This window comes from Podarcis gaigeae, assembly GCF_964106915.1.
Source record: "Podarcis gaigeae genome assembly, chromosome: 12".
Taxonomy (NCBI): domain Eukaryota; kingdom Metazoa; phylum Chordata; class Lepidosauria; order Squamata; family Lacertidae; genus Podarcis; species Podarcis gaigeae.
The window spans coordinates 57,352,983-57,378,091 of record NC_139688.1 but is presented as its reverse complement, the minus strand read 5'-3'; the positions used below and the strand labels follow the sequence as shown (position 1 = coordinate 57,378,091).

Genomic DNA, 25,109 nt, shown 5'->3' with positions numbered 1-25,109 from the left:
AATACAGAGGACATTGATTAGGGATTTATCACCCCCAAGGCAGATGTGTCCCAGCTAACATTAGAAGAATCTTAGCACATCCACAGACCCATGCAAATTAATACTTTTGTCAAAGACCTCTGGGTATAGGGTGGTATAAAAATTTTAAAAATAATGAGATAAAAAAAATCAGCACAGAGCTTTCTTCCTAGCTCCCCCAGTGCCCATGGAGCAGAATAATAGTTCTCCAATGTTTGCTCTAATTCTGATTTCTCACAATAATAGCACTTTCAAATGCAACACACAGGTGTGATTTTCATTAATTAAATTACCGAAGATCACAGAGTGGTTTACAATATAAAAACACAAGAATACATACCCTAATAACAAGCAACAACCCACTGACAGTTTGAAAGACCATAGATTGCTGCCTCCTTTGCTGCCTTCACTGCCAATAGGTCAGCTTGATTATGAGTCCTCACCATGTTCAATTGCATTTGACTGGAGTTTTCCTCCACCCGTGTTCAAGCTGTCTCCTAGCTTGTTTTCTTGCCCTAAGCTCTGGAGTATACCAGGGAGCCAAACGGGTTCCACGAAGGAGAGGGCACTGAGGGGTGATTGTGTCAGTGGCCTGAGCCATTCAGATGTTCCAGAGGTCAGCCAGGGCTTTGACAGGAGTGCCTCCTGTCATATCAGCTGGAAAATCCCCCCAAGCCATCTGAAAACCTATTAGATCCATCCGCCTCTGAGGATGAACCATCAAAAAGGTCGCCCTGCCTCTGCAGAGGTGAAAAGGTGCTGAAATCTTAAATCTCTACCAGAAGTGATCTGACCATGACAAGGGACTGGTGTCGTCAATATTCCCCACTTTCAGATGATCCTTTTTTTGCCCAGCCCTAGGAAGGAATACACTTTCACTTTGGAGTCAGCTCATGACCTGCACATGTTGGAATTTGCTTAACAGAGCATAAGATAGACACAATCAGGCCTGATATGTAACTTTCAAACTTAAGTATTTTCTGGTGCATTTCCCTAGTGCATAGCTATTGCAGGATTATGATGAACCGATGTATCGTGGGCAGGAATGAGAATGGACAAAAATAGCAGAATTAGGTGTGGTTAGTTTGAGGAGAAATTGTCCACTCAGCAAGCTGGTCAGTGACTGTAAGATGATTCCTGGCTACTCTGCAGTCTCTTGAATCAAGTATCCTTGAAATAGAGTATAAAAGATCAAAGTCTAAATTATGTCTCTTCCCAATGTCACTAGGTTCCCAACTTCAAACAGTTTTGTAAAATAGACACACCATGTAAAACACAGTAGAACCCATTTATTTTTAATTCGTCTTGATCTTAAAACTTCAAAAGCACCCTCCCAAAAGGAGGCTAGATCCCTGGTGCCCATTATTTACAAGACTCAGGACAGATCTGTCCATGAGGCAAACTGAGGCAGCCGCCTCAGATGGGAGAATCTAAGGTTATCTCCCGCTTGGACTACTGCAATGCGCTCTACGTGGGGCTACCTTTGAAGGTGACTCGGAAACTACAACTAATCCAGAATGCGGCAGCTAGACTGTTGACTGGGAGCGGCCGCCGAGACCATATAACACCGGTCCTGAGAGATCTGCATTGGCTCCCAGTACGTTTCCGAGCACAATTCAAAATGTTGGTGCTGACTTTTAAAGCCCTAAACGGCCTCGGCCCAGTATACCTGAAGGAGCGTCTCCACCCCCATCGTTCTGCCCGGACACTGAGATCCAGCGCCGAGGGCCTTCTGGCGGTTCCCTCACTGCGAGAGGCCAAGTTACAGGGAACTAGGCAGAGGGCCTTCTCGGTAGTGGCGCCCGCCCTGTGGAATCCCCTCCCATCAGATGTCAAAGCGATAAACATCTACCTGACATTCAGAAGACATCTGAAGGCAGCCCTGTTCAGGGAAGTTTTTAATATGTGACATTTCAGTGTATCTTTTATCTTTGTTGGAAGCCGCCCAGAGTGGCTGGGGAAACCCAACCAGATGGGCGGGGTACAAATAAATAATAATAATAATAATAATAATAATAATAATAATAATAATAATTAATATTATTATTATTATAAGGGGCACTTCTGTGGGTGCCCCACCACCACCATTGAAGAAGTGGCTGCTTTTGGTGAGATCTCATGAGGCTCTCACAAGATATTCCAAGACCCCAGAAGCCGCAATTGCCTGACCCCAGTAAGCGAACTTCGGTGGGTGGGGGGAGAGGCAGCAAAAGTGGGACAGCACCTTCCTGTTTCGCCTCAGGCGGCAAAACTTGATGGGCTGCCCCTGACAGGACAGTATGAGATCTAGAAAAACAAGCTTGTGCTTTCAAAGAAGAGTGAATATTTTACTTTTAATACACTGCAAATTGCTTCAAAAACTCTCTCATACATGTTTTGGGTGGTGGGGGAGAGAGAAGGCAACCTTGTTAGATATGAAGAAAGCCATGCAACCATATTGCTGTTGCTTTTTCTTCCTGCTTTGATAATAGGCTGTGGTCATTCATGCTCCTAGGAAATCCCTTACCCCCTCCATGCTCAGATTCTTAGGGTTCTGGCTGAGCTCCCCTAATCATAAGATGAAAAAAATGTACAAAACCCATATAAGGAGGATATAACAAACCAAGTCCCTTCCCCTGTTTTGGGGGCCTAATTTGGCCCCCCAGACGATTCTATCCGGCCACTGTGGCAATGTATTTATTGGGGTCAAATCGTAAAAAAAGCTCAAGTTCAATCGTAAAAAAAAGTTCAACTTTGGGGTAACATTGTTTTAAAAAGCTCAACAACTTCAATCACGCATGTTCACTTCATCAAATTTGACCCTCTTTGGGGAAAAAGTTTGCCTTTGAAAAGGCAAACTAAGGCCCACTAAGGCCTTCTAAGTCCGGCCCGCAGAAGGTCCAGGAATCGGCGTGTTTTTACATGAGTAGAATGTGTACTTTTATTTAAAATGCATCTCTGGGTTATTTGTGGGGCATAGGAAATACATAGACCAGCCCTCCAGAAGGTCTGAGGGATAGTGGACCGGCACCCTGCTAAATAAGTTTGCTGATCCCTGCCTTAGGCTGTAACCCTACACAGTGTCAAGTATACATGCTAACCTAGAAGTTCAATTGAACCTAATAGGCTTACTTCTGAGGAGGAATGTGTAGGACTGCACTTGCAGCAATATTTAGACTCCAAGATCTGACTGCAGGCATTGAGAGGAAATATTCCTCGTATGTTGTTATGGTAGTAAGTCTGGTAGATCACAACTGTCAACTAATTTCTCACACATATAAGCATGCCAATTTTCTAAGATTGTCCTGATGAATTAAGGGGAACAATCTTTCTTATTCAGCCAGTGAATTGTTTAAATTACTGTAAACTAGGATGTGGTAAGGCTAACCTCCACACTGACAACAATTTTAAACTTGTAAAACAAGTTTACACATCAGTCATAGGTGAGTTCCCAGCAACATACCGTAAATACTGCCGGTGTTCTTCTGTGTGTAGCTGAATAGGTAAGCGATTCAGGCCAGTGCATTGTAGAACAAAGAAACAGGATGCTAATGTTAATTAGGTTAAAGTTTATTAATAAGAAAACTAGAAAATTATGCAAGTTAGATTATATCTTAAGCCTTGCTCAGATAAATGAAGGGCTGATACAGGTCAATTCAGACTATTTTGGACTGAGTCAATTTGAACATAGGAAACAAAGACATATTTTTCACTCATTGTTGTTGTTGTTTAGTCGTTTAGTCATGTCCGACTCTTCGTGACCCCCTGGGCCAGAGCACGCCAGGCACTCCTGTCTTCCACTGCCTCCCGCAGTTTGGTCAAACTCATGCTGGTAGCTTCGAGAACACTGTCCAACCATCTCGTCCTCTGTCATCCCCTTCTCCTTGTGCCCTCCATCTTTCCCAACATCAGGGTCTTTTCCAGGGAGTCTTTTCTTCTCATGAGGTGGCCAAAGTATTGGAGCCTCAGCTTCAGGATCTGTCCTTCCAGTGAGCACTCAGGGCTGATTTCCTTGAGAATAGATAGGTTTTATCTTCTTGCAGTCCATGGGACTCTCAAGAGTCTCCTCCAGCACCATAATTCAAATGCGTCAATTCTTCGGCGATCAGCCTTCTTTATGGTCCAGCACTCATTACACTCATTACATTTTTACTAACCTGGATGTTCAATTATTTTACTGAGATGAGTTTGAGTTATGATAGTTAAGGATTATGTCAAGGTTTCTGTTTTCAGCAAAAATAATGATTTGCCCATTGGAATGAAACATTTGGTACCTGAATAAAAGAGGGTGCAAGGCAGGAGGTTTTTGTTTGTTTTTTTACTAACACCAGATATGACTCAAACATTTTGAATCTTTCTGTGGGTCCTTGGTTTATCAAAACGAAATTTTCTAAACCGCAGTAGTGTGAAGAAAGGTTTAAACTTTTTATTAATGTGAGTATTCTGAAACCAGGAAATTGTTTAAAGGGTCACAAGAACCTAAGAAAACCCTGGCTGGATCAGGTTAAAGACCCGTCTAGTTTGGGTCTCTGTTGGCATCGTGGCCAACCAGAGCCGATGGGAAGACCACAGCCAGAACCGGGTCACAGCACTCTGCTGCAACCTTCCAGGAGCTGCAAAGGTGGGAACCAGAGGCGAAAGCAGGCTGAGCAATGGATGTGGTTTCTTAACTTTTTGCAGTAGGCTACATTCCAGCCATGCAAAAGCCAGAGGTTTCTCAACACACCCACATCTCTCTCCAACCATGCAAGCCAGTGGCATTATTACAATTCAGAAATACAGTACATCCTAGCCAGGGAAAAGTACTCAAGGAGTGTGGCCTGGGGAGAGAGCCCTGAGGACTGGGTAGAAAGGAATAGCCTAAGGTTCCTCACTCTGGTTCTATAAGTTAAATGACATCTCTGTTACTAGAGTGCATCAAATAAAATTATTCATGGAAACAAAACTAATTTGTGTTGTTATCTTTTAACTCAAGGTCTTCACAATCTACATTTTAGAAAGCAAACATCTAGAGTGGTTACCTAGCTTGGAATACACTGCCTAAACTAGCCTAACAGGTTCAATATAGCATAAAAAACAATTTGTTGAGTTGAAAGGTATTATTGTTCCACCTTGTGGAGACTGCCAGTTCATTCATGTATTCTGCATCTCCTACAAATCAGAGTGTGGTAAATGAATACTTTTTAAGCAGAGCTCCAAAACCACACTGTGTTGCTTCTATGCAGTCTTAAATCTTCTGTGGTCAGAAGCAGGATGCAGGGAGTCCACCCTATGCTTAAATCTTGCAGGCAGTTCATCACAATCTATGCACTCCATCATGTAAAAAGTGGCAGATAGTGGAGGTGGGGAATAAAGTTTTATTTTACTTCCTTTATTGTTGTTGTTGTTGTTGTTGTTTAGTCGTTTAGTCGTGTCTGACTCTTCGTGACCCCATGGACCAGAGCACGCCAGGCACTTCTGTCTTCCACTGCATCCCGCAGTTTGGTCAAACTCATGCTGGTAGCTTCGAGAACACTGTCCAACCATCTCTTCCTCTGTCATCCCCTTCTCCTTGTGCCCTCCATCTTTCCCAGCATCAGGGTCTTTTCCAGGGAATGTTCTCTTCTCCTGAGGTGGCCAAAGTCTTGGAGCCTCAGCTTCATGATCTGTCCTTCCAGTGAGCACTCAGGGCTGATTTCCTTCAGAATGGAGAGGTTTGATCTTCTTGCAGTCCATGGGACTCTCAAGAGTCTCCTCCATCACCAGAATTCAAAAGCATCCATTCTTCAGCGATCAGCCTTCTTTATGGTCCAGCTCTCACTTCCATACATCACTACCGGGAAAACCATGGCTTTAACTATACGGACCTTTATTGTTAGGATCTTACAATTATTGATTTTTTTTACATATGCTGTGGGCAAGATGTATTAGCATATTTCCCCCACCACACTAGTCACACCATTTTAAGTGCATTCCAAAAACCTTTACAACGGGCAAGAGTAGAAAGCATGCTCATCTTGCCCAGTCTTGTCGTCAGCACTTAGAATGCTAAAGAATAAGCTACGTTAATTACACCTTAATCGGTTAACCAGGCATTGACTCATTAAAACATGTATATGATGGGTGTTGGCCATTGTGATTAAGGAAGTTAAGACGGAGAACTCCGCATAAAATGGAAGATTAAAAATGTATTAGGAAGCAGCTGATGTTTAGGATCGCATGGTTCTGTATATGGCTGTTTTGTTTTAGCTTCTACAGTGACCAAAATCAGATCTCAGGCTGGTTATTTTTTTTCAGGAAAGCATGTTGTTTCAATCCAACTCAAGTTTCATTCATTCATTCATTCATTCATTCATTCATTCATTCATTCAGTTAAAATAGCTTTTGAAAAGCTATTTTGTATCTTTTTTAAAACAACAACAACAATGTCCAATAATGCTCTCCACTCTGCCATAAATTAACCATTTAGTGAAGCCTAGGTGGTTTGCCACCTTTAAGACGGAATTGCTGCTTTAGTCACCTGTTGACCAACAGCACCATTCTACCGTGGAGGAAGTCGATAAACTCAATACTCCCGTCTCAAACCTTATGTCCAATCAAAATATGGAAGTTGATGATTCCTTTGCTTCAATGCCAGAGCTAGAATCTACCCTGTCTGAAGATCACCAGGAAATGACTATGCATGCACCATCCCCACGTTCACGTCCTCCTATACATCTGCGTGATAATTTTTTCCATCTGCGCAGCAACTACAAGTGATGGCTGGAACACCTCTTAGCGCTACCCTGGTTAAGACTGACAACTCTGACGGATCTACTAGTATAGCCCATCAAAGACCTGCTACTACTCACCTCAATGAACAGCATCCGACCTCACCAACTTTGCCTAATTCTTCCTCCCCGGCAAAGCCCTCCCTGCCTGTTAATGTTACCAAATCATGGATTCAATCAACACAGAAGAAGACCTTATCCGCACAAACTAAAATTACTGATTTCCTTATGGGTCCTCCTTCTACCTCCAAGAACCTATTAAACAACTCAAAGTGACAATTACCGGGACAGCACAAGGACCTGACATTATCAATACTTAGCTGGAACATTGCTGGTTGGAGAACCAAAAAATCAGATCCCGAATTCAGGAAGTACATAAATTCATTTAATATCATTCTATTCCAAGAAACATGGGATGAGGAAGAGATTACCATAGACGGCTTCGATCTTCTAACACTTCCGGCCTCCCCTTCCTTGAAAGGTGGTCGCCCCAAAGGGGGTCTTTTGATTGGGATCTCACTCCAACTTCACGCCAAATTCACTCTGGTACGGGCTTCCCCGCCTTTTGCTCTATCTGGACTGATCACAGAAGGGAAGTCCTCATTACTAATTACTAATGTCTATCTCCCCCCTGAAGGCTCAGTACCTGATCTTGATTGGAGATGGGAATCATTTGAAAATCACCTATTGTCATGTCATACCAAATGCCCTAACTTGTACTCCTTAATTGGGGGAGACTTTAATGCTCGTATTGCCACAAATTGGGACCTACTAACCAAGTCCAAATGGTGGACTCCCCCATGCTTGGACAACTTTGACTTGGAACATACCAGAATTAGAACTTCAAAGGACAACAGAGTAAACAAAGCAGGAGTGACCCTTTACCAAATGGCCATTTGCCTGAATCTAGTATTCTTGAACGGCACCTTCCCCCCCGATATACCGGGGAAGTTCACTCACCTGGGACTAGCATCTAACAGTGTTATCGATTACTTCTTGATCTCTGCAAATTTGGCCGTTAATGTACTTTCCTTCCAAGTTGAAAACCAACATTTCAGTGATCACCTTCCAATAGTGACCACTTTGTCATTGTTCCGGTGCCAGAAGGACTATAAACACTCAGTCCTTCTGGAAACCTCATCATCGATCAAAATAAGAGGGATCAAATGGTCGGAGGCTGTGGCCCAAAAATACCAGGAATTTTTCCATAGGGAAATCATTGCCTATCTACCTCAAATAACTACTGATTTACAAGATTTCAATTCGGTTTTGGAACTTTTTAACCTTCTTATAACAAACCTTACCACTTTTTTTACATCACCTCCTCAAAAGGCGAAAGTGGCACATTGCAGTGCTGGGGCCCCTTGGTTTAACACCTCTTGCAAACAAGCAAGATCCCTTCTTCATTCCATCTATAATGAATACAAAAACTCTAATGCCCAGGCTCTACCACCCTCCTATTTACAAGCCAAAAGAGCATACAAACAGACTTTAAAGCTGGCCAAACGCGAGTGGTACCAAAAGCGTTGGCGAGCCTTGATTGCGGCCTCTAGATCCCGCAGACCACAGGAATTTTGGGCACTGATAAACAAAAGAGGAAGGAAGTACCCACTGGCGATTATCCCTGCACCCACATGGGAACAATTCTTGAGTAAATATTTCTCCTTGGCAGAGGAATCCAACTCACCCTCGGAATTCCGAGCCGACCATCTACCTTTGTGGCCCTCTACTGACCCAGACCTGATAATGGACTTGATACTAGATCTGAAAACGGGTAAAGCCCCTGGGCCGGATCTAGTCCCTGCTGAGGCTATTGTTGCGCAACCGAGGTGGTGGGCTGAAATTCTGGCCAAAGTCTTTGATGCAATTAATTCTACGGGGCTTATCCCTAGGTCATGGAAGGAGGCCGTGATCGTACCAGTCCATAAAAAGGGTCCCCCTGCTGACCCAGAGAACTATCGGAACATCAGCCTTTTGTCTATCATCGGGAAAATCTATGCAAAATTTTTGCTGTCTAAGCTGTCCCATTGGGCATACGACTCAAATTTGATTGGCCATGAGCAAGCGGGCTTTAGGAACAATTATTCGACCACTGACCATATGGTAATTATGTATCATCTTGCCAGAAAATATTCTGCCCCGAGTCGGGGGCGCCTATGTGTCGCTTTCATAGACTTAAAGGCCGCCTTCGACAGTATCCCAAGAAACTGTCTATGGAAGAAATTAGAGAGATGGGGCATAGATAGAAGGCTGTTATGGCTTATAACCCAACTACACAACGGGTCGTCGGCTAGAGTGAGACTCACACCGGCGGGAAACCTATCCAACGAGGTCCCAATAAATAGAGGAGTGCGCCAAGGCTGCATTTTCGCCCCACTCCTCTTCAACTTGTTTATTAGCGACATGAAGCTCTTCCTGAGTGAGTCTCAAGCCAACATTCATGCCCCCTGCCTAGCTGATTTTCGCTGCCCTCTGCTCCTATATGCCGACGATGTAGCGATCCTTTCCTACTCTAGAGTCGGTTTATGCAGAGCTCTAAAGATTTTTGCGGCTTATTGCAAACTCAACCATCTGACAATTAATCATGGGAAATCTAAAGTACTGGTCTTTACCAGGTCTCGGAAAACTTACAGCTGGAAGTTAGATGGAGTCCAATTAGAACAGGTTTTCAAATTTAAATACCTGGGAGTCTTTTTTCACTACAACCTAACTTGGAAACCACAGATACAGTATTTACTAAACAAAGGGAAAACAATACTTTATACTCTACTCCAATTTTTTGCGGTCGACGGAGCCTCCCACATCCCTTCTGCATTGAAGGTGTACCACGCAAAAGTGGTCTCCACCCTCTGTTATGCTGCCCCGCTCTGGGCCCCAGGGTCCAATTTAACATCGCTGGGGACATTGCAGAACCAGTTTCTCCGTCGCCTCCTGAAACTCCCCATGTGTGTGAGCAACGCAGCCATACGTCTGGAGTTAAGGATTGCATCATTGGAGACTGTCATCTGGAAGTGAGTCTTTGGCTATTGGCTGTCCAGCTGGCATAGGCTTCCCGACCATTACCTCTTTCAGTGCCTCTGGCGGGATGACTTTGTTAATCCGTGGGCAGGAAAAATCCATGCCAAACTTCTGAGCATCGGAATTTCCCCAGCGGACTCCTTAAAGATGAACCTACGCTCAGCCAAAAGCCTTATCGAGCAAAGATTAGCAGACATTGAAAATCAACAGAACCTCTCCAGGGGTGGGGGTGTCTGCTCCCCCAGGTATCACGGAATAACCCCACCACTTGGCCTTCCATCATACATGTCATCTCTTTCATCTGTACCACACCGACTTGCATTTATTCGTGCAAGGTTCAATGTTTTTCCATCGAACCTGCTGAGCCATAGATTTTCCAAGGGTTTGGTGTCTCCGCTATGCGAGTGTGACGGGAAAACAGTTGAATCTCTTCCACATATAATGTTCAACTGTCCTCTACATAGCATAGCCAGGACTAAATTCCTGGGTCCTGCTTTACTGCGCTTGGTTGGCAGGCCTGTTGAGTCACATGCCGCACTGCTTTTGCAGGATACAGATCCTTCTGTAACTCTGCAGGTGGTGAGATTCCTGAATGAGGTTATCTCACACACAAAAACCACCAAAAAACAACAACAACGTCAAAAACTAATCGGACAGTTATGATGAGAGTGCGTGACGGATCTCGTCTCCAGTTTTCCTTTTCTGTGAACCGTCCCTTGGATTTTTCCGGGCCCCAAGCTGTTATTTGTCACTGCTCATTGACCCACCCTTGCACCGTGGTGTTCACCTTTTGTTGTTAGATATATTGGTCTTTATGCTTCTGTGCTTTTATGTTCGTACATATTTTATGAGCTAATAGCCGTATAAATGAAGAATTTGAGAATTTGAATTGCTGCTTTATACTGCCCCAATTTGAACCTTGTGTTTTACATGCTTTGATAAATGAATCAATGTATTCCAGTTATCAAGGTGTGTGTGTGTTGTGCCTCAAATAATTCATTCTTTGGATTATTTAGATTAGAACACTGCTTTCCAGCTCTATGAAAAATTGTTGTGCTCTTATCTTAAGCCAATGGGTGCTGGATGTAGGCTTCTCCTCACCCCCACCATTGCCAAGGGTGTTCATATACGGACTTGCCTGCACCATTTATGGTCCTATGTCTATTTCTGCTCTTTTAAAAGAGGTGGCTGTTTTATTGGGTCATGCCCCCACAGCAGCCATTTTTGTTCAGCCGCACCTTGTGGCATGCCCTTTGTGACCAGCACCACCAGTACAGTGGTACCTCGGGTTAAGAACTTAATTCGTTCTGGAGGTCCGTTCTTAACCTGAAACTGTTCTTAACCTGAAGCACCACTTTAGCTAATGGGGCCTCCCGCAGCTGCCGCCGCATGATTTCTATTCTCATCCTGAAGTAAAGTTCTTAACTCGAGGTACTATTTCTGGGTTAGCGGAGTCTGTAACCTGAAGCGTCTGTAACCTGAAGCATATGTAACCCGAGGTACCACTGTACTTCTTCAAAATTCCAAATATGTCCCTGACCTATCTAAATATAGTTGGCGGCTTTTATAATCTTGCTGTGCCTCAAAATTATGTCTCAAAATACTGCCATTACACTTTATTGCAATGTCTTCTCATTAATATATGCATTACGCATTTTGTGCTTCCCATATCCTTTTCTAAAGGCGTTAGGTTTCCAGCCCCTCACTTCACATGCTACAATCCTTGCCACATTGGTAGCTTAACTGGTGCATGCCAAGGCCTTGAGGCCTCCATAGAGTTAGGGCTCTTTCATATGATAGCATTGTTCACGGGCCAGGATCTATAACACATAAACCTCTGGAACAATGTGGGTGATTCTTTAATCTGAAGTGGTTAAACTGAGAATTCATCAGTTTTCTAGAACAATGAATCACACGTGTCTTTCTTGATCTCTTTTCATAGTTGATCTTCTCCTTATAAAATCAGTTTTAGATTTCCAAAGGTCCGTACAAAAGTTCAAGGGGTTCAGAAGACACTCCCCTTTATCTTAAAATATGTTTATTTAAAAGCCCTTCTATAACCCTTAATATTTTTTTAAAGAAATGTATAAACAATTTACAAAAATAATGAAACAGTACCATAAAAAGTATAGGAAAAGGTTAAACAAATACTAATAACAAGGTCTAATGTGATGGGTCAAGAAAAACCTGGCCAAAAAGATATGCCTTTACATAAGACGCGTAAAGGAGTGAACAGGTGACACTTTACATATGGCAGAAGAAAGGGCAAGCACATCTACAAGCCAGGCAGCCATGCTGTAATTAGTACAGTGGTACCTTGCAAGACGAAATTAATTCGTTCTGCGAGTTTCTTCGTCTTGCGATTTTTTCGTCTTGCGAAGCACAGACTTTGGAAAAGCTTCAAGAAGAAGAAGAAGAAGAAGAAGAGTTTGGATTTGATATCCCGCCTTTCACTCCCCTTCAGGAGTCTCAAAGCGGCTAACATTCTCCTTTCCCTTCCTCCCCCACAACAAACACTCTGTTAGGTGAGTGGGGCTGAGAGACTTCAGAGAAGTGTGACTGGCCCAAGGTCACCCAGCAGCTGCATGTGGAGGAGCAGAGACTCGAACCCGGTTCCCCAGATTACGAGACTACCGCTCTTAACCACTGCACCACACAATCAAAAATACCAAAGTCTTCAAAAACCTCAAAAAAGGCTACCACACCGCGTGCTATGAGTTGCTCCTCGAAGTCAAGTCGCAACTGCACCCCCTGAATGCATGGTTTTAAGAAAAAGGAAACAAACTTGCAAGACAAAGGAAACAAACTTGCAAGACGTTTTCGTCTTGCGAAGCAAGCCCATAGGGAAATCCGTCTTGCAAAGCAACTCAAAAAACGAAAAACTCTTTCGTCTTGCGAGTTTTTCGTCTTACGAGGCATTCGTCTTGTGAGGTACCACTGTATTCATCTTTCAAGGACAATGTAAATAAGGATGGAATAGATTTCAAAGCCACTTGAGACACATTTATGTTACAATGAAATGGGAATAGATATGGTTATAGTGATGAAGATTCATTACATGCTAGATGAACAGAAGGGGTGGGTTATTGTTTTTTGTTTTATTATGTATTTTAATATGTATGTTGTGTTTTTATCTGAGATCTGCAGATGAAGGGTGGAATAATAATAATAATAATAATAATAATAATAATAATAATAATATCCATATTGCCTCAATTTATTTGTAAGTGTAAGTTCTTTGTTGGCTTTTATAATTTCCAAAAGCAACTTTGGTCAAATTCCACTATGCATGTTGTTTCTCCTTTGAACAGCAGAATCCAATACCGTGTTTAATTCACATCAATTTCAAAATTAGTTTGTCATGTTTGATGCTGTTTGAGAAACAACTCCAAACCTCCCTGGGCATGTGAAACTTTGAACGCAGGTCCAAGTGTGCTTCAGCCATGTTTTGATAAAATGTTATCATGTGTGCTTGCAGTTGAAGAAACAATTGTGTTTCCAATCAAACACAATTCATACACTAACTCAGCAGTGAGAATGTTTTTCCGTTTAGTGAAGAACCCAAAATTAAATGACTACAGTAAAGTCAACTGAATGGATTCTTACACCGGCAACAGAACAACATTATTCACTGCACCCAAAGGCAGCAAGGTGGCAGGCAGAGGGATGCATGGTGCACATACAGTGGCACCTCGTTCTGGAGGTCCGTTCTTAACCTGAAACTGTTCTTAACCTGAGGTACCACTTTAGCTAATGGGGCCTCCCTCTGCTGCTGCACCGTCACCGCACGATTTCTGTTCTCATCCTGTTCTTAACCCAAGGTACTATTTCTGGGTTAGCGAAGTCTGTAACCTGAAGCGTCTGTAACCAAAGGTACCACTGTACAATCATACCTTGGGATGAATACGCTTCGGGTTAGGCATTTTTGGGTTGCGCTCCGTGGCAACCCGGAAGTAATGGAGCATGTTACTTCTGGGTTTCGATGTGCGCGCATGCGCACTGTCAAAATGTCACATGCATGCGCAGAAGTGCTAAAATGTGACCCGCGCATGCGCAGACATGGGTTACGTTCGCTTCGGGATGTGAACGGGGCTCCGGAACGGATCACGTTCGCATCCCGAGGTACCACTGTAGTTCTGTTTAGTCCCTATCTCTCACTATCTGCTACCTGAGGCAGGCACCTCACTCTGCAAAGGCAGCTCTGGCCCTTTTCAACCAAAGCTGGAGCATGTTTCAGAGAAGAAGAGTCAGGACATATTTGTATTAATATGCCATTTGTTCCAACTGCAATATTTGGATTATCGCGCTGTTTTGGCAAGAACTGAGATGGGAGTAGGGAAAGTGGGAAATGGCCACAGGAGAGTGCAGGGCACAAAGTTCTACAGTGCATCGGATTAGTAATAGGTTACTTTCACACAGCTCTGTGATTACTAATTTGCCCAACAATCACACTTTCAATGCAGACTTCCATTTGTGAAGCATCAACAATATAATCTCAGTTGAGCAGATTCCTGGACTTTAACAAGTTAGGAAATCCATTTTATATACAGTGGTATCTTGGTTCTCAAATTTAATCTGTTCTGGGAGTCGACTCCCAGAATGGTTCGCAAACCAAGGCGTGGCTTCCAATTGGTTGCAGGAACTTCCTGCAGGCAATCAGAAGTCATGTAAGCTGCGTCGGACGCTTGGCTTCCAAAGAATGTTTGCAAACCACTCACTTTTGGGTTTGCGAAGTTCAGGAGCCAATTTGTTCGACAACTAAGGTACCACTGTACAGGAAAAACTTAACAGAAGCAATGGTAAAGTCACTCATCTGGAATGAAAGTTTTGTAATTAGCATTCCACAAAATATTTTTTTAAAAATGAAAGTTTATTCATAGTCAATGGCTCAAATAGCAAATAAAAAGAATCTGGTAAGGCATCGGCCTATGACAATAGTTTCTGTGTGTCCATTGGCTTCATAACACCTTGGTTCCCATTACACAAACATCAATGTTAGTGGTTAAACTCCCTGGTTAGACAGACTGAAAACAAATACACAATAAGATGAGGACCAATCTGCTTGGCCAGGCACATCAAGAACTAATTCTGCACATGGTAGCGTCTACAGGAGAATGTACATACAAAAAGTTTTGATAAACAAGTGTTCTCTAAACAGCCACATTCCTAATGTCTACTTGTTAGCATGTTAAATATGTGTTGTCTAGTTTGCTCAGACACATCTTGAACTGTCATTTCATAAATTCACACATGTATATAAAAAAGTGTTTTTTTGTAACTGATCTAACCTTTACACCTACACCCAAGAAACTTAAAAGCCTCAGATAGTGCTTTATCTTTCAATTCCACATACTAAATGTACTAATTATATTTCAAAAAGCAGAACAGTAAAGGGCAATACATTTTAGTGTATCAATGAGGGATTATGGAAGCACATGGCCAATATTTCCATACTGCAAAGTATAGTGGGGTGTTTGACTGATATCAGAAAAAGTAGCTATAACGCTTTCCCATTAGGTAATGCATAGCTAACATTTCCAAAGCCTTAGATAGGAGCAACACAGAAAAATGGAAAATTTATATTTTCCAGGCAGCCCTAAGAGCAAGATCAGTTTGTGCTCTAAGAACACATCTACCAGCAACTATTTGTCCCACACTGTGCCCCAACCCTAGGAAGATACCAAGGGCAGTGTCAATATCTGTGCATTAAGAAATACGTGACCACTTCTGACTGAAATGCGCTCCACCCTCTTTTTATATTCAATCTCAGATGTATATGACGGCCCTTCCACTGTAAGCAAAAGCAATCTTCACTGAATCACAGGTTAATAGTATGCTCTGGATTATTAAAGACCCAGAGTATGGCACACTTTTCTGATCAGAGATACTGCTAGCACACAGCTAGTTAGCAAAATTGCTCACAAAAACTGCACTCCACACTGAAGGATATACTTTCACAGTGATGCACACACCTCAGTGCATCACAAGGAAGATACACCCTTAACTACGTTAACTTTTTTTAAGTTTTTTTTTTTTTAAATTAAGGCATATTCAAATATACTCATGAGTTTATACCATTTGTCTAAGCTAATTCCATGTATAAATGACTTCCAATAGAAGCAGAGAACAGAGCTCGTTTCTCTTCTCTAATTTGCATATTCTTATAACTGCAAAAAAAAGCATACATACACTACCTTTGCTTAGTTTTGACCACTGCTGTAGTTTCCAAGGCAGTAGAAGACAAAGTGAAGTTTGGGTGATAGAAAACTGTATGCTTTAGGAGAAATGATAGAAAGTAATGCTTTGTTTACAGTTCAAGACGGACTGCCCATGAAAAAAAAACCTCTACATTCAGAAGAACCATGGTGAGAGGCAGCAAGTTATGAAATGGGTTGAATTCTGCTTCTCTTGAAGCCACATTAAACTTTTTCAGTGAAAGACTTTCAGTGCTGTCCCAATTCATGCTTTAAGTGGTACATTACAATTTCCAAACTGTTAAGAGTAATTTCAGCCATAGGAGCCTCCAAATGGCATGCTATAAGTTATGGATTTTATTAGTATGATCAGGGGATGATGAGAGTTTGGAACTTTGATTATAAAATGCAACATCTTTCTCTGATTCTCTTGGCTAGGCTTTTCCTTTTCTTTTTTCCATTCTTTTCTTTGCTGTCTTCCATCTTTCTTGCTCTGATTTCTCGCATTAAATCAAAAAATACCTAGAAAGAAAAATACAAGTGTTAGTACATGTGTGCAAACATGTGCTACATTAATCAAAGCCTGCATTTTTAGGCTATTAAGTAAACCAAGAGGTTCTGCTTCATTCCTTTTCAGGTAATGTATTGTAGGGTTAAAACTGTTTTCATATTTTTCTTTAACAGAATTCTATAGAAAGTAGAAAGAAAACAAAAATATATCTATTCAGACCTGCTGTTAATAATGTAAGTAGCCATGCTAAGCATAGCTTGCTAAAATCATAAAGCGGATATGAAGTCGCATGCCAGAAACTGGTAAATCAATGTTGCATGTGACCCAACTATAGAAGGATGAGCTTGCTTAAATGCAAACTAGCCTGCCACCGACCCTTAATGCATGAAAATATTCCTGAGTGCTACAGAACCAGTTGCTCAAATTAGAAGCCAAGAAAACTTCTAGGAAACAGCTGTCCATCCTATTCTAGTGAGTCAGTAACAATTCAGTACCACATTGCTCAGAGTAAACAAGCCAACTTACATTTTGTGACCCAATTTCTAATATCTGAGTTTTTAAAAAAGGACTTTCCTGTTATGCAGTCATGTTTGTATATAGGTCAGAAAGGAGAGGTTTGCATATTAAACCACTAAGCCCCTTAACCTTTTACCAAGCAGATTTTCTGCAAGGCAAGAGCTAGTACTTAGAACTAGCGAAGAATAAGTTTTAAGAACTATAGGGTTCTTATTGTTGTCATTTTTAAAAAACCAAAAGATTTAAGAAGTTTTCACCTTTGTACCAGATCATTAAAACATGAGTTGATTAAATTACATCACTGCCTTCCACCACTGAAAGAGATTAAGACACTGACGCTAGCATTTTCTGCCTAGGGTATATAATCAAATTCTTTAAAAGAAGAGTATGAACGAACACACACACACACACACACACACACACACACACACACACACACTAGCTCATATACTGTTAAACCCCAGTTTACCTATAAGCATTATAGCTCATATCTCCTTCAACAATATAAGTCAGAACCTACCCTTCACCCTTTATAGGGGCAACACAGTCGCCAGCAACTACTTTCCTTAGACTGGAATTAATCCCACTCAGAACAAATGGAAGCAGGCTCAGGCCATAGTCTGTTAGAGAATGAGCATCAACACTCCATCTCACCCCAACCCTACTTTGTCTCACACCCACTGGTGGAGGAAGAGGGGGTGGGGGGAGCGCACCGGCCCCTGCAGCGCGATCCCGGTGGGATGCCGTTGTGGCTGTCCCCCTGCCCACGCTGGCTGCCACGCCCCCGCAGGCGGCACACCACACCCCCGGGACACGCGCCAGCCACGCCCCCGCCTGAAGCTCCATCACTGCGCATGCCAGATTGTGATAAGGCTTCTGGTTTGTTAAATTGCAGTTTCCCATGATGTCTGAATTGGAAATACTTACCTGCAAACTGGACTCAAAATTATGGATTGCAACCCTGATTTACAGGCAGCAACTGAGGCATCGTAGGAAATGGTAATTTGAAAAACCAGGAAATGTTCTCTACAGCTGAGCATACAAGAGGGAATGTTCAAGCCCATTGCTTGAACTCCTGTAGCCTTATTTGAGTGCATCGATTGGGTCTGCGTTGCTCCGGGACAGGAGGAAGGAAGTCAAATGACACTGAGGTTGGTTCAAGGAGTTTATTCTGCTCTCCGGATAGCAGAAGGCACTTGCGTGATCAAGTCCACAGCAAGTCCAAAGAAACGAGAAGTTTCATGAGGTATATATATCCTCCAGACACCCTCTCCCCCTTCCCCAGCCACGTCAGCTTGTACACACAGGTTGACATCACAGATGTTCCTGCTCCAGCACTCTTAACCATAAAAGGGATTTCCTTCCTGCACTCCTGACCATAAAAGGATCTTCCTCTTCCTACTCTTATCTTGGAGGAAGAGGTCATCATCTCCGGGAACACGCTTCTGGCGTTTTCCACGGACTTCAGTCTGTGCGTCTCTTGTGGTCAGCACATAAGATAAGGCACTGACGTGTCTGCTCTGTTCCCCTAGACCAGCCAGGGTCATCCCTGACGTCACAAACTGATGAAGGAGAGAGCTGTGTTCTTGTTATGCATTTGCTCAACGGCTCAGTTTATGCATTTTAGCTAAGGAAAAATAGGGATTCTGGTGCAGTTTAAAACTGCCTGCAAAGTCAGTTTTGGGTTTTGGGAAACCCATTCCTTCACTCCAACAAACCCCAGCGAAACTCATTAGTGAGCCATTTGAATGTCTTCTGTTCAGCTACCTGTTAGAGCATTCATCTTGAAGAAGAATGAGCAATACACAAAAGAGTCAGGGTAACATTCATAATTAGTCTTGACAAACAACGAGTGGAATCAGAGGTTTATGAAGATGTATTTGGGAAACGGTAAACTTTTACCTTGTCGACATTAGCTCGTGTTTTAGCAGACGTTTCAACATAGTTAACATTCCACTGATCAGCTCTGTTTTTTGCTTCTTCTACAGAAACCTGTCTTTTGTCTTCCAAATCCGATTTGTTACCAACTAGCAAAAATGGAACATTCTCATCTTCTTTTACCCTTAAAATCTGCTCTCTGAAGAGAAGAGAAAAAACACATTTTAAGACCCATGCAGTTTAATCTTCTTTGATTTCTCAGATATGATACTTTAATACAACCTTGGTGAAAGAAACATATGTTTTTGATGTTACCCATCATGTGCTATCACCAACTTGGTACTAGGTATTCACAATATGCAACTTGCAAAGACCCTACACAGGAGAGCAGTCAGAAAAGGAGTAGCAAGTAAGAAGCTATAAACTGTTAACTGATAACACACATAAAGAGGACTAACAGATGAGCCTGTTATAAATTTTATAAGAGGATAACTTTGAAGATGAGATGGTAATGCAAGAGAAGCCAAACACAAGAATTAGCAGTTTAACATCAATAAAAAACTGACCAAGTAGCGCTATAGAGGATTATCAAGATTAATGAAGATATTTACTTTCAGAATTATTAAGCAGAAACAATACATAAATTAGGTTTTTTTATAGAAAAAGGGAAATATTTTAAAGTGATAGTGAAGCAGACTTTACATTTTACCACTGACATTAACCTTTGGATTAATTTAACCTTGATATCAAACTATAAAACTATCAACATGATTACTCCCCAAATACCTAACTGACAGTCATGTCACAACTGCCTGCTTAACAGACTAGCTTCTGTCCCAACACACCTGTGGCAGTTCCTACAACATGAATTTCTGCTAGATAAAGGCTATCCAAAATCCTTGCCACTTTGCACTCCAACATTTTTAAGAATGAAAATGCCAATCTACGATACAAAGAACTGATCATTTTCCTTCTGAAAAGCAGCTCAACAAATTATTGCCCACAATAATTAGAGTCTTTAGAATATTTGCAAAAAACATGGTCTATAGCACTTTCAGAAAAATTGACTAAGGAAGTCAAAGCATTAGCTGGAAAAAGGGACAGGGATGATTTCATAGTGACATGATATCCTTTTATTGGACATTCAACAGAACATCATTTACAGTGGCATCCACTACTTACAGTGAGGGGGGGAAGTATTTGATCCCCTGCTAAATTTGCCCGTTTGCCCTCTGACGAAGAAATGACCAGTCCATAATTTTAATGGTAGTTTTATTATAGCTGTGAGAGACAGAATAACAACAGGAAAACCCCCAGAAACCCAGAAGTCAGAGATTGATGTGCATTATAATGAGTAAAATAAATATTTGATCCCCTATCAACCAGCCAGATGTCAGGCTACCTGGTATCTTCACTGTATGTAACAAGCTGAGATTAGAAGCACCTGCTGTAAGGGAGAGGTCTTACCTGTAATCCCAGTTCGTCACAGTACCTGTACAAAAGACACCTGTCGACAGAAGCAATCAATCCAGCAGATTCCAAAGTAGCCACCATGACCAAGACCCAAAGAGCTGTCCAAGAATATCAGGGACAAGATTGTACACCAGCACAAGGCTGGGCTGGGCTACAAGACTATTGCCAAGCAGCTTGGTGAGAAGGTGACAAGAGCTGGTGCAATAATTCGCTAACACAAAAGAACTGCCAACCTCCCGCGGTCTGGGGCTCCATGCAAGATCTCATCTCGTGGAGTTGCAATGATCAGGAGAACGGTGATGAAGCAGCCCAGAACTTCATGGGGGGAACTTGTCGATGATCTCAGGGCAGCTGGGACCATAGTCACTATGAAAACAGTGGATAACACACTACACCGTGAAGAACTGAGATCTTGCAGAGCCCACAAGGTCCCCTTGCTCAAGACAGCACATGTACAGGCCTGTCTGCAGTTTGCCAATGCACATCTGAATGACCCACAGGAGAAGTGGGTGAAAGTGTTATGGTCAGATGAGACCAAAATCGAGCTCTTTGCCATCAACGCAACTCACCGTGTTTGGAGGAGGAGGAATGCTGCCTACGACCCCAAGAACAGCATCCCCACTGTCAAACATGGAGGGGGACATATTATGCTTTGGGGGTGTTTTTCTGCTAAGGGGACAGGACACCTTCACCTCATCGAAGGGACGATCGACGGGACCATGTATTGTCAAATCTTGGGTGAGCTTCTCCTTCCCTCAGCCAGGGCATTGAAAATGGGTCGAGGATGGGTATTCCAGCATGACAATGACCCAAAACACACGGCCAAGGCAACAAAGGAGTGGCTCAGGAAGAAGCACATTAAGGTCCTGGAGTAGCCTAGCCAGTCTCCAGACCTTAATCCCATCAAAAATCTGTGGAGGGAGCTGAAGGTTCGAGTAGTTACACATCAGCCTTGAAATTTTACTGACTTGGAGAGGATCTGCAAAGAGGAATGGGACAAAATACCTCCTGAGATGTGTGCAAATCTGGTGGCCACCTACAAGAAATGTCTGACCTCTGTAATTGCCAACAAGGGTTTTGCCACCAAGTACTAAGTCATCTTTTGCAAGGGGATCAAATACTTATTTCACTCATTATAATGCACATCAATCTCTGACTTTTGTCTTCTGGGATTCCTGTTGTTATTCTGTCTCTCACAGCTACAAATAAACCTACCATTAAAATTATGGACTGGTCATTTCTTCGTCAGGGGGCAAATGGGCAAATTTAGCAGGGGTTCAAATACTTTCCCCCTCACGGTACAACTCTGGAGCAATGTTTTCCCATAAAAATTATGTATCTTGGAGAGGAAGGGACAGGGACATTTGTTAGGGGAGCGTATATTTTCTATGTTCGTTTTCTTGAAAATTAATTTTTAAAGAAAGAATCCTTGCCACTCAAGAGGACTTTTGGCAAACCTACAGTGGAATCTGTGATCTCGAATTAACAGAAATTAAATGCTGAAGTTAGATTAGGAGAAAATAATAAAGACCCAGCCTCATGCACTTAAGAATGAAGAGGCAATCTATACCAATTGTGCCCATCATATGCTGTCTAGCAAACACTTCCTCAATGTTCAGTGGCAAAGAAACTTTTATTCACTGTGATTCAGTTTACAGTGGCCCAGTATGCACACCACAAAATAGTTTAAAATAAGAAGAAGAAGAAGAAGAAAAGGAGGAGGAGGAGGAGGAAGCGGAGTTTGGATTTGATATCCTGCTTTATCATTACCCTAAGGAGTCTCAAAGCGGCTAACATTCTCCTTTCCCTTCCTCCCCCACAACAAACACTCTGTGAGGTGAGTGGGGCTGAGAGACTTCAGAGAAGTGTGACTGGACCAAGGTCACCCAGCAGCTGCATGTGGAAGAGCGGAGACGCGAACCCGGTTCACCAGATTACGAGTCTACTGCTCTTAACCACTACACCACACTGGCTCATACGATTTAATTTATGGAGTACCTTGCTCCTTCCCAAGTCCTGATTGTGATGCAGAAGGGAAGAAACAAGTCAAGCATCTGGCTTGTTGCGATGCAGAAACCTGGGCTTGTGATTTTTCTCCAAATAACCCTCGACTTATCAGTTGTCAGTTATCGGTTGTGGCATGTTTGGAATGAAACAAACCATGAGCAAACCGTGAGCACTCGTTTGTGCAAAGCCTGAAGCCAGACTCTAGATTGCTTCCTCCCATGTGACCAATTCAGTAAAGAGAACAGTCACCATATTTGGCACTGAATATTCACTGAGTGTTTAGCACACAAAACCTTTTAATGCCAAGTAGCCACACAATGAGTTAATCAACAATTGGAAAGGCCGGTAGTCATTTTAAGCTTCCTTCTACCTTTTAAAAATTACACAGCATACAAAGGTAAACTAGCCTTTCTAAGTTAACACATATTTGTTTGTTCAGGCATTTTAAGTGTTTAAGCATGTGGTTGTTGCAGCCTCTACTGTTTTCACCTGCCTTAATTTTTCATTTATTGTGGCTCAGCTTGTTTTACTGTTGTTCAGACATAAATTCAATCATGTAATTTATTTTGTGGTACCCCACTCTTTACACCAGCATCAATAAAAGACACACTATAAATCTTTTAAATACGTTAAACAACCACAAGATGATTCAAGTGTGTTCTACCCCTGATTCTATGGCATAGCAAAAGTGATACAGCAGTCACTACATACTTGTATCTTTCATGGCTCAGAACTTTAAAAAGATCCCCAGCCATGTCAACAGCTAATGCTGGACACAACAGGAACCAAGAATTTCCAACATAGTAAATAACCCAATAGTGTTTTGTGTCATTAAAAATAGGTTATATATGACCTTTATTCAGATACCAGGTGTGCCATGCCTTCTTTTAATGAAGCTCTTACACCATGATGCAATATTTGTATTATAAACATCAATCAAACAGTTTGCAGCTCCTGATTCCCATTGCGAGGCAGATACTTTATGTTGGTGATTTAATTGTTTTCGAACAAACAAAGTACATTTGTGTAAGAGTTATTGAGTAATTGGCTAGAATGACTGAGCCAACTGTAACCTCCAACTCCTTTGTTTCTCATGTTTGACCTTGAAAATGCATCTGTGTTATAAGAACTGCATTACTCAGCAGACAGCAGCCACCCAGCAGTTACGATGAACAAAAATGCAATATTAAGCTGCTAAAGCTATGTAAGAACTATGTCTGCTGATTCTGGGGGCTTTATGTGAACTAGCACAATGTCGATTGTGGAAATATGCATGGAATGTAGCCATAAAGTACCAACTTTTACCTTGCAACAAGTTGTTCTTTTTCTTTGGACTGTTGCCTCTGCTGTCTGCTTTATCTGTATCCTTAATTCAGGGCCTCTTTCCCTCTATTCCTATTTAGCTGCATCCCATCCCTGTGGCCATGATAATAGTGGTTTCTTATCCCCATCAAGGGCCTTGCTTCTTAGGTGTTTATTCCTTAAAACTCTCCAATATTATTGATGGAGAGGCCTGGAGTATAGGCTGATGTTAACCATGCACATATATTCTGCAGCGATATTATAGGCCAGAAAAGCATGGAACAAAGCTACAATTTAGCACAGTAAAAATAAGATGCTGAATTCACTAAAACAAAGCAGTTTCTCTCATACACATCCAATTACCTGAAGTCGGCTGTAGCAGCAAAAGATTCAAGCTCTGTAATAGAGAATACACAGAGGAAACCCTCTCCACTTCGGAAGTAGTTGTCTCGAATTGCAGCATAATCCTCCTGCCCTGCTGTATCCAATATATCTATCTGGACTTCTTCCCCATCTAGGACTACTTTTTTTCTGTAGCTGTCTGCTTTGGTAGGCTCATAGTCTTCCACAAACTGGCAAGAAATGAAACAGAGTCAGTCTTATTTTGGTAACTTCCACCAGGGATTCCAAAGAAACATTCCTTGACCAAATAATAATAATAATAATAATAATAATAATAATAATAATAAATATAAATTTTATTTATATCACGCCCTCCCCAGCTGAAGCTGGGCTCAGGGCAGCTAACAACAATCAAAATAATCCAACATTCTAAAAACATTCATTATAAAATTAATTAAAATCAAATTGATGGCAACCAATTAAGCAAAAAAATACTGGTAACATTTATATAGCACTTTAAAATGTTCAGTGTTTCACATGCATCATCTAGTGGTAATTCTCAGAACCGCCCTGGGGGTGGGGGAGAGACCAGAGATTGTGAGAGTGTCTTGTCCAAGGCCACTTGGTGAATTCATGGCAGAGGCAAGATGTAATCAGGGAACTTTCTAACTCTTAAGGCAAACACAGCCATTATGCTACACCAGCAATATCCAGTAATATTTAGGCAGATAACATGAAGTTCTATCAGAGGTTCAATTTGCTATAAAGTTAACATGAGGAGTGTTGGAATGAGAAAAAAGAATGGAACTTCAAACGAAAGACCAGTTTAATTCTGACAAATATTTGTTAATTGGGCAATCCTAAATAGTCATCAATTAAACTGTGGAGAATTATATGCAGCCAGCAGCATGAACCTATAGAATGGCAAAAGAGTTATTTTGGAAGCTTTGTTGAAATTAAATAATCCAAAATATTATGAATTCATAACAGTGGATGGTTTGTTTGAATAAGAATTAATGTAGAAAAATCAGTATCTACAATCAATATTGCTTTCTATGTAATCAAGCTAAACAATACTGTTACCTTGGCTGTATTAATTTTTAATACAATATGACTACTGTA

The 25,109-nt window shown here is 41.8% G+C and overlaps 1 protein-coding gene and 1 long non-coding RNA gene across 3 annotated transcripts in view; both read right to left on the bottom strand.

Moving 5' to 3' along the window:
* Positions 1-12,064: 12,064 nt before the first annotated feature.
* Positions 12,065-12,702, bottom strand: LOC310828704. The gene is made up of 3 exons (XR_014557074.1): positions 12,572-12,702; positions 12,450-12,488; positions 12,065-12,162 (listed from the first exon to the last, which is right to left on the bottom strand). It is a non-coding gene; the product is annotated as an uncharacterized lncRNA (long non-coding RNA).
* A 1,913-nt stretch (positions 12,703-14,615) lies between these two features.
* Positions 14,616-25,109, bottom strand: part of RALA (RAS like proto-oncogene A) — a 21,026-nt gene continuing 10,532 nt past the window's right edge. For both annotated transcript variants that reach the window (XM_083706425.1, XM_083706424.1), the window contains exons 3-5: positions 24,009-24,217; positions 18,888-19,062; positions 14,616-16,480 (exon numbers count right to left, since the gene is read on the bottom strand). In XM_083706425.1, the coding sequence (XP_083562551.1) occupies positions 16,358-16,480; positions 18,888-19,062; positions 24,009-24,217 (507 nt within the window). In that variant the 3' untranslated portion in view covers positions 14,616-16,357. The remainder of the gene's footprint in view (positions 16,481-18,887; positions 19,063-24,008; positions 24,218-25,109) is intronic.